At 42.8% G+C, this 16594-nt stretch overlaps 1 protein-coding gene across 2 annotated transcripts in view; it reads left to right on the plus strand.

Moving 5' to 3' along the window:
- LOC117367403 (protein SCO1 homolog, mitochondrial) overlaps positions 1-4178 on the plus strand; it is a 28478-nt gene extending 24300 nt beyond the window's left edge. For both annotated transcript variants that reach the window (XM_033959901.1, XM_033959902.1), the window contains exon 7: positions 3261-4178. In XM_033959901.1, coding sequence (XP_033815792.1) covers positions 3261-3395 — 135 coding nt within the window. In that variant the 3' untranslated portion in view covers positions 3396-4178. The remainder of the gene's footprint in view (positions 1-3260) is intronic.
- Positions 4179-16594: the final 12416 nt, after the last annotated feature.

The following is a 16594-nucleotide window of genomic DNA, read 5'->3' on the forward strand; positions in this document are numbered from 1 at the left end:
ATAATTAGAGCATCTGTGTTGATTGATTTTGTGCCTGCTATTTTATTTTATTACTTTAAATAAATAATTAAAACAGATCAGCTAATCCCTCCTTCCTTCTTAGCTCTGCCCCTAGATTGCAATGGTACAATCCAGACATAGTCAAGGTGAGCAGTGATAGTGTGGCATTATATAATGTCGCTGAAAATTACTGATTGGCCCAGTCAGGGCTGTTTGTTCGGATAAATATCAGGCCATAAATCTCTTTCATCTCTTCATAAGATGGATTACTCATCATTTCCTAATTTGTCCTTTTAAAAAATTAGCATTCTGTTGGCTACCTTCCAGTGTTCAGGTAGCACGCTTGATTGAAAAGACAGATTACAAATTACTAATAATAAATCTATTAGTACTCTGGGATGTATACCATCCAGTCTAGGTGATTTGCTACTCTCTAGTTTATCAAGTTAGCAGTGATTATTTCAATTCCTCCAATTCATCACCATTAATTACAGTTTCTGTAAGGGATATCTCCCCCCCCATCTTCCTTGATGAAGACCAAAGCAGAGAATTTATTTAGGACTAGATTCACTAAGCAAGCCGATCATGTACCGATCGGTTTGCAACCCGATTTCCCTCCAACCCGATTCACTAACCTCTCCTGCAATCCTCTTCCGATCCGTGCATGCAAATGAGGGGAAATGGCATGCAAAGTAGGCAGGGATGCGATTCACCAAACAAATCTGGGACACCGACTGGGCTGGCCGATCAACCGAAGAAGCGACTGCTGGGGGACCAGTCGCACACGTCTCTGCCGACTTCTTTTTTTTGTTTTGTTTCCAACCAAAGTAACTTTTCCGTTCCATTCAACAGATGAATTAAAAACACTGTTCAGGTAACATTTAGCAGCACAGGAGCTATATGGGTTTAGTAATAAGCAGATAATTTCCCCTTCAGAAAAATGCTCTCTTGGATGACCAGAAATGCAGTAGGGGAACACAACTTGAAAACCAATCACTCTACTATCTAATTTACTACAGTTTAATTTAAAGAAAAGTAGCTTCAGTCTCCATGCTGACTGGGAAAGAAAAAGCTGATTGAAACCCTAGAAAGTTCTCTAAAGTGAATGGGTTTATTGCCATCGGGATCCTCTGTTGATCATGTCCTGTTCTCTGCCCCGAGCTCTGGATCTCTGCACGCTTTAAACCTGCGGGCTCGCACTGCAGGGAAGGCGGCAGAGAGCAGGGCATGACCAGCTGACAGGAGACAGCAACAAGCCAGTGTCGGCGAAAGGGAAGAGGCTGCTGCCGTCGGGGCCCCCCCCAAAAAAAAAACAGCCAAAAAAAAAAAAAACTGGACACAAAATGCATGCACAGACATCTGCAGGGGAAGCAGATGGTCTGCGCATGCATCAGGATTGCACACTAGCGATCCGTGTGGTCAGAGGGGGGCATTCCTCCGATTGTCCTCTTTTCAGTTTTTTGCTGTTGTGAATTGGTCGGGCCTGTGGAATTGGCCTCGAATCGGCCAAGGAAGTCAGGTTAATGAATCTAGCCCTTAGTGTCTCCACTATGGCCATATCGTCCCTGAGCACCTTTTATACTCTTTGATCATCTCATCTGTTAGCCCAACTGATTGATTGATTACGTGGGGTGTTAGATAATTTATCTATCTGAGTATGAAATAAAGTAGCAAGCATGTTGTGACATGTCTCAAGGTGACTCATGCACAGTTGCGGCTCAGTGTGAGTCTAACATTCCAAGAGATAGGATTCAGGAGAGTCCTTGTGTGAATTGAGTAAGAAACTGCTCGATTTAGAGCACCGTTCAGTGATAAAATTCACAAAAGAAGGGAAAAAGTCAAAGGAAATCACAAACGCATGACTGCAGTTTATGGTGAGTCTGCCCCATTATACTACAAAGAGAAATTTTGGAACAAGCAGTTTAAGTGGGGGTAGAGAGTCCTTTGTGCAAGAAAGTCAATTTAATTTTGTCAGACAGATGAATTAAGGTTTCCTGAATAGCTGAAGAAATGGACATCTCAGCTGGTATAGATTTTGGAAAATAATTCATGAAAAGTTGGGTATGTCCAAGGTTAGTGCAAGATGGATTCCAAGAATGCTGACACCATGTCAGAAGGCCACGAGGCTCCAGTGTTGTCAGGAGAACTTGGAGATGCTCCTTGAAGAGCAAGTTCAGTTTTTTTATTGTTTGGTGACTGGAGATGAGACTTGGGTCTATCATACAGATCCTGAGTCCAAAATGCAGTGGAAGCACAATTCCTCCCCCACCCCAAAATAGTTCAAGACGGAGATATCTGCAAGCAAAGTCATGGTAACTGTCTTCTGGGATGATGAAGGACTTTTGCTTCTGGAGTTCATGCTACACAAGACAACCATAACTAGAGAGAGTTACGCCAACACAATGATTGCTTTGTGGGAGTCAATCAAGGAGAAAAGATGAGGAAATCTCACAGCAAGTGTGCTGATTCTTCACGACTGCGCCAGTGCACATGTACTTGATGAAGAAGATCTTTTGTATATTTATAAGAATGCACAAATAAAAAATTTTTAATGATTGTTCACTTTAAAAAAATTCATTATTTAATATGTTACTTTCATCTAGAAAGTTACATATTAAAATTTGATGTGGGTTAGGTCTCTTTATCCACTTCTTTCTACTGTGTATGTTGCAGAAATTCATTGGTGTTGGTGAATATAAACACTTAGTCATGTAACCAAGCATGACAGGTGTTGGGGCAGAAACAGAACAGTTGGTTAATGACCATAAAACAGATTTGCAAACCTTTTTGTGTTTTGATTTCTGCAGCTTTGCAAGTGAACAGATGAGGAGGCTTTTCTCAATTTCAGGAGATGGCACCAAACCACTGGTACAGCCTGTATTATAGAAGTGGTCTTCGAAAGACTGTTCCCATAGTTAAATAATTAAATAAAACCCTTCCATGAGAAACTAGAGAAATGAGTTTGCAAGCAGAATATCCTGCTGAGTACCGGTAGTTATTCTAATATGAGTCTACTGTGCAGAAGTTAGGAAGGACGCACATTTTTTTTAAATGGACACTAGTGACTGCATGGGGGGTGGGGGTGTATTTCAGTATCACCTTATTGCAAGTCTTAACTTTTTCTTGACATAATCTATAGGCCTCATCCTTCATCCCATTTTTTATTTGTGAATGTATATTCAGAATAGTTGTTTCCATATTTTCTTGCATCTGTTAAGAAAATCTTTTTCATTTGCAATCTCTCTTTTTTTTTTCTACAGGTGGACCACACAATCATTATGTATTTAATAGGACCAGATGGGAATTTTGTGGACTACTATGGACAGAACAAGAGGGTTTCAGAAATCTGTGCTTCTATAGCTGCACATATGAGGAAGCACAGACAAAACAGTTAAATATAAATCTGCACATTTCCTGGGGTACTCAGCCCAAACCACGTCTACAACCCACACGGGACATTGTCAGTTCTTATTGCCTCATTTGAGTCTATCTGCATATACTTGCTTCTAGCCAACTGAAACTAATAGTGAAATAGAAACAATAAGATACCCGTGTAATGTGCCTCTCTACTACCTCCTGAAAGGAGGAGTATGCCATTTGCTGATCTTTGGAAGGGTGTGCAGTAGCCTGTAAATTGGGATGATTTATACCTTTGCTTTTCAAATGATCATTGTCAGCACACCTTTCTCTAGGAGGGTATGTGTAAAAGCTTTCAAACCTTTTGTCAATATTGATTTGTTTTTTTATTGACGACCGCTGAGTCTCTTCTCTGATTGGGCTTGGGTAAGGACACTGTTGTGTGTGTTTGGATGATTTTAACAGGTGCTTGCAGGATGGAGACTTTGGGGCCCTTTTACTCAGGGGGAGTTAGTGCGCGCAAACAGACTACCACAGAAAAAAAGCATTTCTGCCTGTTTGTGTGCGACAACCCATGCATTATGGATTTTTCAAAAATGTTTTTCGGAGGGGGCGTATCATGGGCGGAGAGTGGGTGTTCCGCGTTATCCAGCTAGCACATGCTAACCAAATAATGAAGAGTTAACAGTTAGTATGTTCTCCTTATTAATGTTTTGGAGGTATTGCACACTAATGGAAACACTGGCACTTGACATGTAAATTAAAAAAAAAAAAAAAGCAAAAATAAAAAAAAAAATTTGCAGTGTTAAGTCTGGACTTAGTGCGCATTCAAGTCCCACGTTAAAATTCGTTAAGCCAAGATTTTCCAAATTAGTAAAAGGGCCCTTTGTTTTGTAAAGTATGATGAAATCAAGAACTCGAAAATAAAAATTTCTAAAAAAAAAAGTGAAAGATCTGGTTGATCCTGCTGGAAATAGAGAAATGTTGTAAACGTAAATACCTACACTAACTTTTACAAAACCATGGTAGAGCTTTTTACTGTGGGCTGGCAAGGTAAATGCTCCGACATTCATAGGAATTGAAGGAGCTTCGGAGCATGTGCTGTCTAAATCTGCAGCTCACTTCATAGATCTCGGGTTTTTGTGCTGAAAGCAAGGACTTCTCTGAGTTATATTGGCCACTGTAAGAGGTTCCTTTCAGCCAACCCCTTATTCTGTAATCTTGGTGTCGCCAGCCAGACTCTGATTTGATTGAACAATTTCTTTAATAGATGAAGCAAAACAAAGTTAGATGGATTCAATGCAGTTCAATCCTGTTATATATCTTCTTACTCTACCAACATATCGGAGTTAAGCTGGGAGTATCCATTTTGTGGAGATGACACCGTTCTCCAGACTTAGAAATAAACCTAAGCTGTGTTAGATCGTTAGAACTAAAGGGGGAAAAAAACCTGGTGGGAGAATAATGCTACACTCAGGTTCTCATCTAGCCATGTGCTCTGCAAAATGGCCACTGCTCGCTCCCAAACTGGAGAAGGAGGCGGGCTTATGCTCCGTGGAAGCAGTACTACTGTGACAGTTATTCTAAGCCACTTCCTCCTTCGTGTCAGCATTTCAGTGTGCTGGCCTGCAAGTGTCAGCAAAGGCTTCTGGGTTATTAAACAATCTGTCCCTTAGGAATGACAGTGCAGATAGACTGCATGTCTCCTGGCCTTTTTGGGCATAGTTTAACAGTATTTAAGTACAGCAAAAGACCTTTTGCTTAGTACTTGGGACAGACAAAAGGACCCATACAACCTGGCTTTGGGACGCTGTGGGACCCGCAAATTGTCCGATTTGAAAACGGTGATCGATTGTTCAAACGACTTCGCATGCAAATGAGTTTTGCAGAGGTCTGCCATAATCCCATCTGATCAGTCATTGGAAAAGCGACTGACACATGCGCAGAGCTGGCAGGGGAGGCCCAAACAGCTAAGCTGCAGGGGAAGCCCCAAAGGAGCCTCTTGCCGTTCAGATGTTTGGGGCAGGAAGACTTTTTTTTTTTAATGGGTACAGATGTTGTGCTTGGGTTATAAACACACAATATCTAAGAACATAAAAAAAGCCTTACTGGGTCAGACCAATGGTCCATCAAGCCCAGTAGCCTGTTCTCACGGTGGCTAATCCAGGTCCCTAGTACCTGGCCAAAACCCAAGGAGTAGCAACATTCCATGCTATCGATCCAGGGCAAGCAATGGCTTTCCTCATGTCTTTCTCAATAACAGACTATGGACTTTTCCTCCAGGAACTTGTCCAAACCTTTCTTAAAACCAGCTACGTTATCCACTCTCACCACAACCTCTGATAATGCGTTCCAGAGCTTAACTATTCTCTGAGTGAAAAAGTATTTCCTCCTATTGGTTTTAAAAGTATTTCCCTGTAACTTCATCAAGTTTCCCCTAGTCTTTGTAATTTTTGACAGAATGAAAAATCGATCCACTTGTACCCATTCTACTCCACTCAGGATTTTGTGGGCTTCAATCATATCTCCCCTCGGCCGTCTCTTTTCCAAGCTGAAGAGCTCTAACCGTTTTAGTCTTTCCTTATACAAGAGGAGTTCCATCTCCTTTATTATCTTGGTCACTCTTCTTTGAACCTTTTCTAGCGTCACTATAGCTTTCTTGAGATAAGGAGATCAGAATTGAACGCAGTATTCCAGATGAGGTTGCACCATGGAGCATTATAACATTCTTAGTCTTGTTAACCAGAGCCCCCCCAATGACGACCCTCAAACAATAAACAAAAAAAGTGAGAGGCAGAAGGGATGCCCATATCCTCCTGCCTTGGAAACTCATTGTTATTGGGTGGAAATTCAGTCTCAACAGGATAGAGCTTTTGGGGCTTGGGTCATGAAAGCAGAACTGAGAAGAACCTGCCCATGATGGTTACTGCTTTGATACTTCCTATCTGTGCCAGGAGGGATACTATGGAAGGAGAAATCAGGGCTTACCTGCTAATTTGCTTTCCTTTAGTCCTTCCAAACCGACCTGATCTGCTCTGCTCTGCTCTGGTGGTGTTCTCATTTTTAGCAGTTTGGTTGGTGCGAAGTGTAGATAATCCTTTAAAAAATAAAATATCTGTGAGAGAATAGAAATTCAGGTTAATGTGGCCTGTGTGTTTATAAGCTGGTAAGCATTAGTGCAGAGTGCTCAGTTTACTTTCTGGTGCCTTAGTATCCTGAGAAGAAATTCCGTTGGGAGTAGAGAACGACACGGGGGACAAATTTTTCCCCGTCCCCACGGGACCTCATTTTCCTGTCCCAGAGAGTTCTTTTCCTGTCCCTACCCCATTCCTGCAAGCTCTGTCCTCATCTGCACAGCCTCAAACACTTTAAAATCATAAGTGTTTGAGGCTTGTGCGGTTAAGGCAGAGCTTACAGGAATGGGGCAACTACATGAACAGTGAGAAAACGTGTGTAGATGGGAGAAAATTTGTCCCCGTGTCATTCTCTAGTTGGGAGTAGAGAATGATATGGGGACAAATTTTTTCTCTGTCCCTGCAGGAACACAATTTCCCCATCCCCATGAGTTTTGTTGCCGCCCTGTTCCTGTAAGCCCTGCCTTAACTGCACAAGCCTCAAACACTTATGATTTTAAAATGTTTGAGGCTTTTGCAGATGAGGACAATTTGCAGGAAAGGGGCAGGGACAGGAAAAGAACTCACGGGGACAGGAAAATGAGTTCTTGCGTACAGGGAAAATGGATTTCATTTTCAGAATGTTTGCCGAGATCCCTGTATAAGTAAACACACATATCCACATGACCTCGTCCACACACAACTCCAACTTCCACCCCCATGCAATCCCAGCTTCCCTCAGAATCAATCTCTTATTCCCCAAATCCGTCTCGTCAGTGGCATACCAAGGGAGGGGCGGGGGGGGCGGTGCACCCCGGGTGCCAGCCCTGAGGGGGTGCTCCCGGCCTTGCCGTTCAGTCCCCCCCCACCCCCGAAGAACCACTCGCCCCACTGACCTTCCAGCACCACCTATGAAGCAGCCCGCAGCAGGATCGCGACGTCAGCGATCCCTGAGCTGCTTGGGCGCTGCTTCCTGCGCCGCGGTCCCGCCCCTCCTCTGACGTCAGAGGAGGGGGCGGGACTGCGGTGCAGGAAGCAGCGCCTAAGCAGCACAGGGATCGCTGACGTCGCGATCCTGCTGCGGCTGCTTCATAGGTGGTGCAGGGAGGCCAGGGAGGCGAGCGGTCCTTCGGGGTGGGTCGGGGCATCAGGCCTTCAGGGTGAGGCAGGCATGCAGGCTTTCAAGGGGGGACAGGCAGGCCTTCAAGGGGGTGCAGACCTTCAAGGGGGGGACAGGCAGGCAGGCCTTCAAGGGGGGGAAAGGCCTACAAGGGGGTGGGACAGGCCTTCAGGGGGGATGCAGGCCTTCGGGGGGGTGCCGACCTTCAAGGGGGTGCAGGCCTTCAAGGGGGGGACAGGCCTTCAAGGGAGGGGATAGGCCTTCGGGGGGGGTGCAGACCTTCAAGGGGGTGCAGGCCTTCAAGGGGGGGCAGGCCTTTAAGGGGGGGACAGGCAGGCAGGTCTTCAAGGGGGGGACAGGCCTTCAAGGGGGGGACAGGCCTACAAGAGGGGGACAGGCCTTCAAGGGGGGGACAGGCCTACAAGGGGGTGGAACAGGCCTTCAAGGGGGGGGGACAGGCCTTCAAGGGGGGTGCAGGCCTTCAAGGGGGGACAGGCAGACCTTTAAGGGGGGACAGGCCTTTGGAGGGGGACCCTGGTTTAGAAGTACACAGAGGGAAGGGGGTGTTCAAAGAGACGTGCATATGCCAAACTTTGGGGGGGGGGGAAAGAAATAATGGGTCTGAAAATAGAGGAGAGGGAGAGAGATGATGGACCATGGGATTTAGGGAGGGAAGGAACAGAAAGGGAGAGAAATTGGACACAAGGGATGGTGTGGAGGAGGGATAGAGATACTGGATAGGTGGGTAATTGGGAAAAGAAAGGGAGAGATGGTGGACTCTGGGGTAGTGGGGAAGGAGGGAGAGATGCCGGATGAAAGGGTAATTAAGAAAAGGTGGATCTGTGGAGGGAGATGAAAAAAAGGAAAAATACCAGACTTCCTGGGGAGGGAAGGGAAATGGAAAGGGAGGACAGAGTTGGCAGATGAATGGTTAGCATGCAGAAAGAAGGAGACCCTGGCAAGCAAGTTATCGGAAGAAAACCAGAGCCTTGGACCAACAAGATTTGAAATATAACCAGACAACAAAAGGTAGAAAAATTAATTTTATTTTCTGTTTTGTGATTATAATATGTCAGATTTGAAATGTGTATCCTGCCAGAGCTGGTGTTGGACTGCAAACGTGAACTAGGATTTAACAGAGAGAGGAAAAGTCCTTTTTGTTTCTTTATTTTATTTACACCACAGCGCCAGTGTGGTTAGGAGAAGCCAAAGGGGGTGAAAAAGCTATAAAACCCACCAGGAGTTTTGAAAAAAATCACCCAACTGGGCAGGAAAATCGAATTGAAAAACCAATTCAATAGGCTGAATCGAATCGAAATTTTTTTTCCTGAATCTGGCAGCATTAGTTTGCGCTACTGTCTTAGACTTTAGGACCTGGGATTGGATAGGACAACTTACTTCTCATCAACATCTTATGTTATCTTTTTCACCTTCGCAGTCTTGCACCTTTGTAACTCAAAGCGCAATCTCCTTTCTCTTCTCCTACTTATGCTCTGAATATCGTCGACTGTATAATGCTACTCATTGTGAAACCGTGTAATACACAGACCCTGTAACTCTCCTGTTACTATCACTAGATGTTCAATGCTATACTCTGTAATTCGCTGTCTGTACAGTTTCTCTTCATTGTAAACCACCTAGAAGTCGCAAGATTGTGGCGGTATATAAGAATAAAGTTATTATTATTATTATTATATAATTTATGTTATGTTATGTTTGAAATATAAGAAAATTTTCACTGCCTGTTTCTATTCTGACCATTTATTCCGTTTCATGGTCATTACAAAAAATATTTTTTTACATGGGGGGGTGTCACAAAATGATGGGCCCCGGGTGCCACATACCCTAGGTACGCCACTGCGTCTCGTACACATAACCTCTTACACTTCTGTTTAAAATACCACCCCATAAGTCTACATTTAGAAAGAGGAAAACACCAGTGGTTCACTGGAATTGTGCAGCTTGGGTTTTATTTAGGTTAGGGTTTTTTTTTGGGGGGGGAGAGGTCTCTATTTCTTTCTTCACACTCCCCTTCATCTTTCTGATATCTATGTATTATCACTCTTTCATCCATTTTCTTGTCATCTTTTTTTTCTTCTCTTGTTTGGTTTTTTTTTGTCCACATCTGACTTTGCTGTATCAGCCTTAGCCAGAGAGCTCAAAGCAATGTACTAGATGCTGTCTATTCAGAGCTAGTAATCACACACTTGTGTATCCACTGGTGATAGTATTCTTACAGTATAGGGATCTTGCCTTGTAACTGATATTTTGGCAGTGTTAGTAGCTATGATTCATAAGTACTTGTGTGACACGGCATATTTCACATGATTGTACAGGACATATGTAACCTTATTCAATCAATGAAGACTAGGATCTAACAGTGATCTTGTTTTCTATGTGCAAATTACTTTTGCAATAAAACACAATATTGTGTATGAAAATATTGTGTTAAACGCATGACTAAACTTTCCTTACCATGAGAGGGACATAATTCAAGCCTGAGTTGCTGGGCTTGTTGTGAGATACTTTATAAATAAAGAGTTTAGATGTGCTTCACGAAAATTTTTTTTTAATGAGGATCCCGTTTAATAGAAGGAGATTTGCACATAAGTAGGATGTTCGGTCATTGAAATGTCATACAAATTAAAGATGTATGTGATTCTGTTTTGAATACAAACCAAGAATGTAATGTTAGTATCATGTTCTGTCTGTAGCGTCCCCCCAGGGTGACCTTCATTCTCAGCTGCTCTTCCTCAGGCTTTTAGAGACTTACTGTTTCTTTCATTGTGGATAGAATTCACAAGGAAAAAAAAAATAGGATTTGAATTCTAGGAGGGCATTTCATCCAAAGGTGAATCAAAATATGAAAAGGTTATAGCAAAATATAGAAGCGAGTCTGCATTCATCTGTAAGAGCAGAAAGGGGCCTTTTTGTGCCAAAATTTGGTCCACACTGATCTCGATAGCAGCTTAAACTTTGGCAGTATTTATTACTATTACAACTTTGGTTAGCTTAGCTTAAAAAGGTAAGGTTGCTATAAGTTTGATAACTACTAATCTTGCTTCCAGAGTTTGTCCTTTTAACAACGGTGATGGGTCAAAAGCATGCGAGACAAAGATGCGCTGACATTGCCGCCCAGACAATCGCGCGCAGGACGTCAGCACACTGGATTTAAACACTATTTTAAAGCACTCCGCGGGGAAACTAATTTTTCCCTAAAAAAGAGGCTGTTTCCTCTATAATGGGGTGTTCCCCCCCCCAACAGGAACGCCAATCTCAGCAAGGTGTTTAGGGTTATAAATTGTTCAGGTTTCTTGAAAGATTAATGTAAAAATTTAATTGCTCTTAATGCATATTCAAAGCATACAGTAAAAAAAATATACTAAAGTAAATCTTTAGCAAGAGATGTAATCAAAAGTAAATCCAGTGCAATAGGGATGGGTATGCTTAACCATGGTGTTACCCAACTATTTTCGCAAGCATACTGCGGATGATGTCAATCACAGCTTTTCAACTCCTCCTCTATGGTCTCTGCTGCCCCCTTCAGTTCTTCCTTATGCAGGCGAGCATGAAGGGGTATCTCTGATCTGTTTCTGTTTATTGTTTTTGTTCATTTTTTTCGGCTTGTTCGCAGATTTTTGTTGTATCAGAGATCAAGGGTTAAAGGGACTGCTCTGCCTGCTTGGAGATGAGCAGACGTTTAAGTCTGCAGTTGGCAGGTGTATCCCTCGGGGACGTATACAACCAACCTGCTGAAGATTTGTGGAGCTCAGGGTTCTGAGCCCCTCAGCGCTTGCTTGCTTCCTTAACTTGGTCAGGAACTTGAGCGTAGGCTTTTAAGCATCAATAGCAGTCCTTCAGGGTGCTCAGATGGATAACCCTATGGTTCAGTGTACCATCCCTATCTACTGGAAAAGATAGCAATAATAATAATAACTTAATTTTTCTATACCGCCATAGACGAATGACTTCTAGGCGGTTCACATTGAAAGAAGGCTGGACAATCAGCGAATTACAGAATGCAAGAGGAGAAATATATAAAATCGGAGGTATGTATGTGTGTATGTATGTGTGTGTGTATGTGCTGCGATCACGCTAAAACGGCTTGACCGATTTGAACGAAACTTGGTATGCAGATCCCTCACTACCTGGGATGATATGTTCTGGGGGTCTCGCGGCCCACCTGCACACGTGGGCGGAGCTACAAACAAAATCAGATTTCACCCATTCATGTCAATGGAACAAATGTAAAAAGCTGCCATTCTCACTGTAATTCAAAAACGGCTTGACCGATTTGGACGAAACTTGGTATGCAGATCCCTCACTACCTGGGGTGATATGTTCTGGGGGTCTCGCGGCCCACCTGCACACGTGGGCGGAGCTACAAACAGAAAATCAGATTTCACCCATTCATGTCAATGGAAAATATGTAAAAAGCTGCCATTCTCACATTAATTCAAAAACGGCTTCACCGATTTGAACGAAACTTGGTATGCTGATCCCTCACTACCTGGGGTGATATGTTCTGGGGGTCTCGCGGCCCACAACTCTATGTTGCTTGCTCAAGGGTGGGTTCACCCAAGAATTTATATGTTCTTGCTCCAGGAGGTGAAACTAAAATTGTTGTTTATAATCACGTTTTGCATTAGTTGTATTGTATTCATTTTGTCAAATATTTCACATTATTATTTGAATATTGTACTTTTTATTAAGCTGTAAAAAAATACTTTCATTCACCACTATAAAGTATCTTTATTTGAATCCATTTACAGTGTTATTGCTATAATTAAATACCCGTGCAACGCCGGGGCATCAGCTAGTGTTATATAAAAATTGGGGTTATATGAGAAATGTTACATGAGGCATTGGAGTTAAATGAGAAATTATATCAGGTTTGTGAAGGGAAATATAGTGAGAGAAGGTCATTTGTTTAGGCGATGAATTTGTCAAATAGAACGGTTTTAATTGATTTTCGGTATGTGCCGTAGGTCTGTCTGGCTTTATTTATGTATTTTCCCAGCTAGGATTGCTGTCTGCTTGCTTGGAACATGAAGGTTCTGTCCAGGAAGGATTTGTATCAAGGTAAGAACCTAATGTTTATACGAGTGTATATATATATATATATATATATTATATATATATAATATAATATAATATAATATATATATATAATATAATATAATATAATCAAACCCTAAACGCACATGCGCACTCTTACCTACATGCTTCCGTTTTCCATGATCTGTAGGTCCGCGGCAGGCAAGAGTGCGCATGTGCGCTTCAACTCCCTCCCTGTAAAATCGCCACCGTCGTCACTCCCTCCTCCCCCCCCCCCCCCCCATGCACTCTTTCCCGGCGCACACGAACCACCAGTGCCAGCGGCCGGAAGAGAAATTGCAAACCGCTGGCCTCCCTGCTCTATAGGTCCTCCATCCAGTCCACCAAAGCGGCCTGAGCAAAATGGCCTGGCAGGACCGGAGACAGCGCAGGATTTGAATTTCGTTTTGTCAGCCCACGTCGGTGCCTTCCTCCTCCGACTGCGGCTCCTGTTTCCGGTTTGGGGGAAGCGGGTGCGCGGCCGGAAGAATGGCCGGCGAAGGATTTGGATTGCATTTTGTCAGCCCACATCGGCGCCTTCCCGCCTCCAACTGCGATTCTTGTTTCCGGCATGGGGAAAGCGGGTGCGTGGCCGGAAGAATGGCCATTGGGCACATGCCCTGAATGAAGAATTGTCGCCCTGGAGATTAGTTAGCTCACAAAAAAAAATTAAGAAAAAGCACTGGTAATTCTGTACTTTTAAAGAATCTATCACCCCCCCCCCTAATATACTCCAGCAGACCCTCCAAGCATTCAAGGCTGCCTGTCTGTACAGGGGGAGCAGGAGAGAGAGATATGGCCTTGGGGAAGGCCAGAGGGGACAGGAACGGGAAAGATGGCAAAAGGGGTGCAACAGGGTCAGAGAGGGTGTACCGCTGCTGCTTTGGGCCACTGAGGGAGGAGGGGTTGGTACGTCAGGACCGCCTCGGGTAAGTAATGGGGGTCCAGGAGGTCAGATGGAGGGCCATGGGTGGGGTGAGGGTCAGGATATAGGTGAGGTTATTTTAGCACCCGTTACTGTAACAAATGTAACGGGCTAAAAAATAAATATATATATATATATATATATATATATATATCTCATTATCCTTCTCAGAGATCGGGTTTAGAGTTTATTTATACTTAATACACTGTTGTACTGCCAAGGTAAACCAAGCGGTTTACAATAAAATCAGGAAACAGAACTCCACCAATTGATAAGACAGATTCACCCAATATAAAACCATTCAAGTTAAATTGATAGAATGTAATCTGTTTTATTAAACTTTTCCTGAGGGGGGGGGGGAAACAATATTAAAATGAGGCCCTAAATGTCATCTATCATCTCTCTTTCCAGTTGTCTAAGAGATCTCAGTCTTCCTGTTATTTTAGGAAGTCTTGGCAGGAGCTTTCCTTGCTCCCATTTGTTGAGGGGAGGGGAAGGATGATTGACTGTGGCCAAGTGGAGCTAATTCCACCAATATCTGAAGGCAAATTTGCTAAGACGCTCCATTGTCCCCTACCACCAGCATGTGAGTGAACGCAGCAGAGGTCAGAAAGTGACCAAATGCTGCTGTCATCCAAAGATGATCCTTGCCTCTTTCTTAATATAACACAACAACAATGTATAAAAAGAGAATAAATAGAAAATGAGTTGTACAATTGTATATCACTTTTATCTTCCTACCTTTTGACTTCTCCCTTTTACTAAAAAATAGTTTCCTAAGTAAAACATATGAAGGATTGAAAATAAACAAAACTAAGAAAACTTTATCTGTGTGGATTATATACAAGGAATCTTCAAAAAATGTCTGCACTTTTGTTTTATCAAACACTATTTATTAAATATTTCAAAAGCTAATTGCATCACTTTTCCACATAATCACCCTGTTTGCCTGACTGACTAGTCACAAAACATTCTACGACACACCCTCCTACCACTTCTCCCATCCCCATTTCCCACGAAAATATGAGTGCAGAAACCTTTTGAAGAACCTTCGTATATATGAATAGCATTTAATCCCTCTGTTGCTCCTAAAATCTACTGTAACTCGGGCAATATGACGCCAGTGTAAAAAGCATTTACTGGAAATAAGCGGTTGCCTTGGTTACCAAGCAGGAGGATAGATCTGGATATGATGATGAGTATAATGAAGAAAATATGAACAGAACAGGAGACTTTTTACTTACTTCACTCTTTAATACAGGGATTCCCAAACCTGGTCCTGGAGGCACTTATGAATATTCATTGTGGATATCCTGAAAACCTGACTGGCTGAGATGCTTCGAGGACCAGGTTTGGGAAGCACTATCTTAATAAAAGTACCAGAACCTCTCTAGGCAACCCCATTCAAACTTGAAATTTATACCTGTGTTGGTGCATAAAAACCCACACCTCTAATGTATAGTAAATGATTTAAAAAGTAAAGGAATACTTCAAAAAGTAAAGGAATATCTCTTGCTTATGATTAATTGTTGGATATAAGAGAGGGGGGATATTTGATGAGAGCTATAATTTGATGATATAATAACCCTAATGTTAAAGTATAAAATGATTGTATTAATGATTGTATTTTGTGTTATACTTATTGCGAGTTTAAAAAATGAATAAAGATTGTTCATAATTCCTATGCTGCTGGTGCTTGTTTTGCATTACTCAGAGCCGCATTTGTTATGCTTTTGTTTATCCTGTATCCTCTGGTTGACTTTAATAAAAATGATTTGCAAAAAAAAAAAAAAAAATTTTTTTTAAAGTAAAATAATTTTTTTCCCTCTAACTTTCTCCCACCTTCTTTATAAACAGGAAGCATGTGCCAGTGGGAGGAATGAGGAGCAATCTCTAGGATAGGTAGGGTTGCCATATGGCTCCCAAAAAAGGAGGACGGATTGAGATCCGGGTTTTACTTCTACTAAAAGCAATGGAAGTAAGGAGGACAGATAGAGACATCTGGGCTTTACTTCTATTGAAACAAGTGGAAGTAAAACCCGGTTGTCTCAATCCGGCCTCCTTTTTCTCGAGCCATATGGGATCCCTATTATGTTTGTGTACTGCTAGCCTCTTGCCATTACACTTGCCATGGGGGCCCCAGGAACAGGACAATAGAGAAACCTAATGGGAATAAGAGGAAAGAACATAAAAAGGAAGCATGGGAAAGGTGTTTTAAATTGCATAGGATGAGTAAGCTTAGGCCAAATCCAGGGCAGGATTAATTTGTCGAGGGCACACAAGTACACTGGGCCCCCTGCCCCGCCCCATCATGTGCCCAAGCGGAAACAGGAAGCTGCGTCAGAGGGAAGCTTTGGGCAAGCAGCACCGCTTGCACAACTACAGTTCCCGTTGCCTTTCTTACCCGCATTGCTTGCTTGTCTTACTTTCCGTTGATGGGGGGGGGGGCTGCGTTGCCGATCGATGCTGGAGGGGCCCATCGCCGTTTGGAAAAAACAATGTTGATGCCTTCATTCATCGGACCCCCCTGACCATTTCAGGCCCTAGGCAGGTGCCTACTTGGCCTATTGGTTAATCCTGCCCTGGCCATATCTGTTTGGTATAGGGTTACCAGACATTCGGATTTCCCCAGACATGTCCTCCTTTTTTGAGAACATGTCCGGGGGTCTGGATGGCTTTTCAAATCACGTCGGGCAGGAAGAAAGTAAGCGCATACGCGGACACCACATGATGACATTACGCACATGCTTGAACTACCTATTTCACATAGAATAACATATAAAATTGCATTGTTAACATTCAAAATTCAGAAAACTAATACTCTAATATTTTTATATCGATATTTAATACCCTACTCCCCAGTTAGATCTCTTAGATCAACCGATCAGTATTGTTGACCATTCCATCATTGAAAGTAATTGGCACCAGAAGAACCACAACCTTTTCTATTTTCAGACCTCAGCTTTGGAACAAACTTTGAAT

Source organism: Geotrypetes seraphini, chromosome 10 (assembly GCF_902459505.1).
Source record: "Geotrypetes seraphini chromosome 10, aGeoSer1.1, whole genome shotgun sequence".
Lineage (NCBI taxonomy): Eukaryota > Metazoa > Chordata > Amphibia > Gymnophiona > Dermophiidae > Geotrypetes > Geotrypetes seraphini.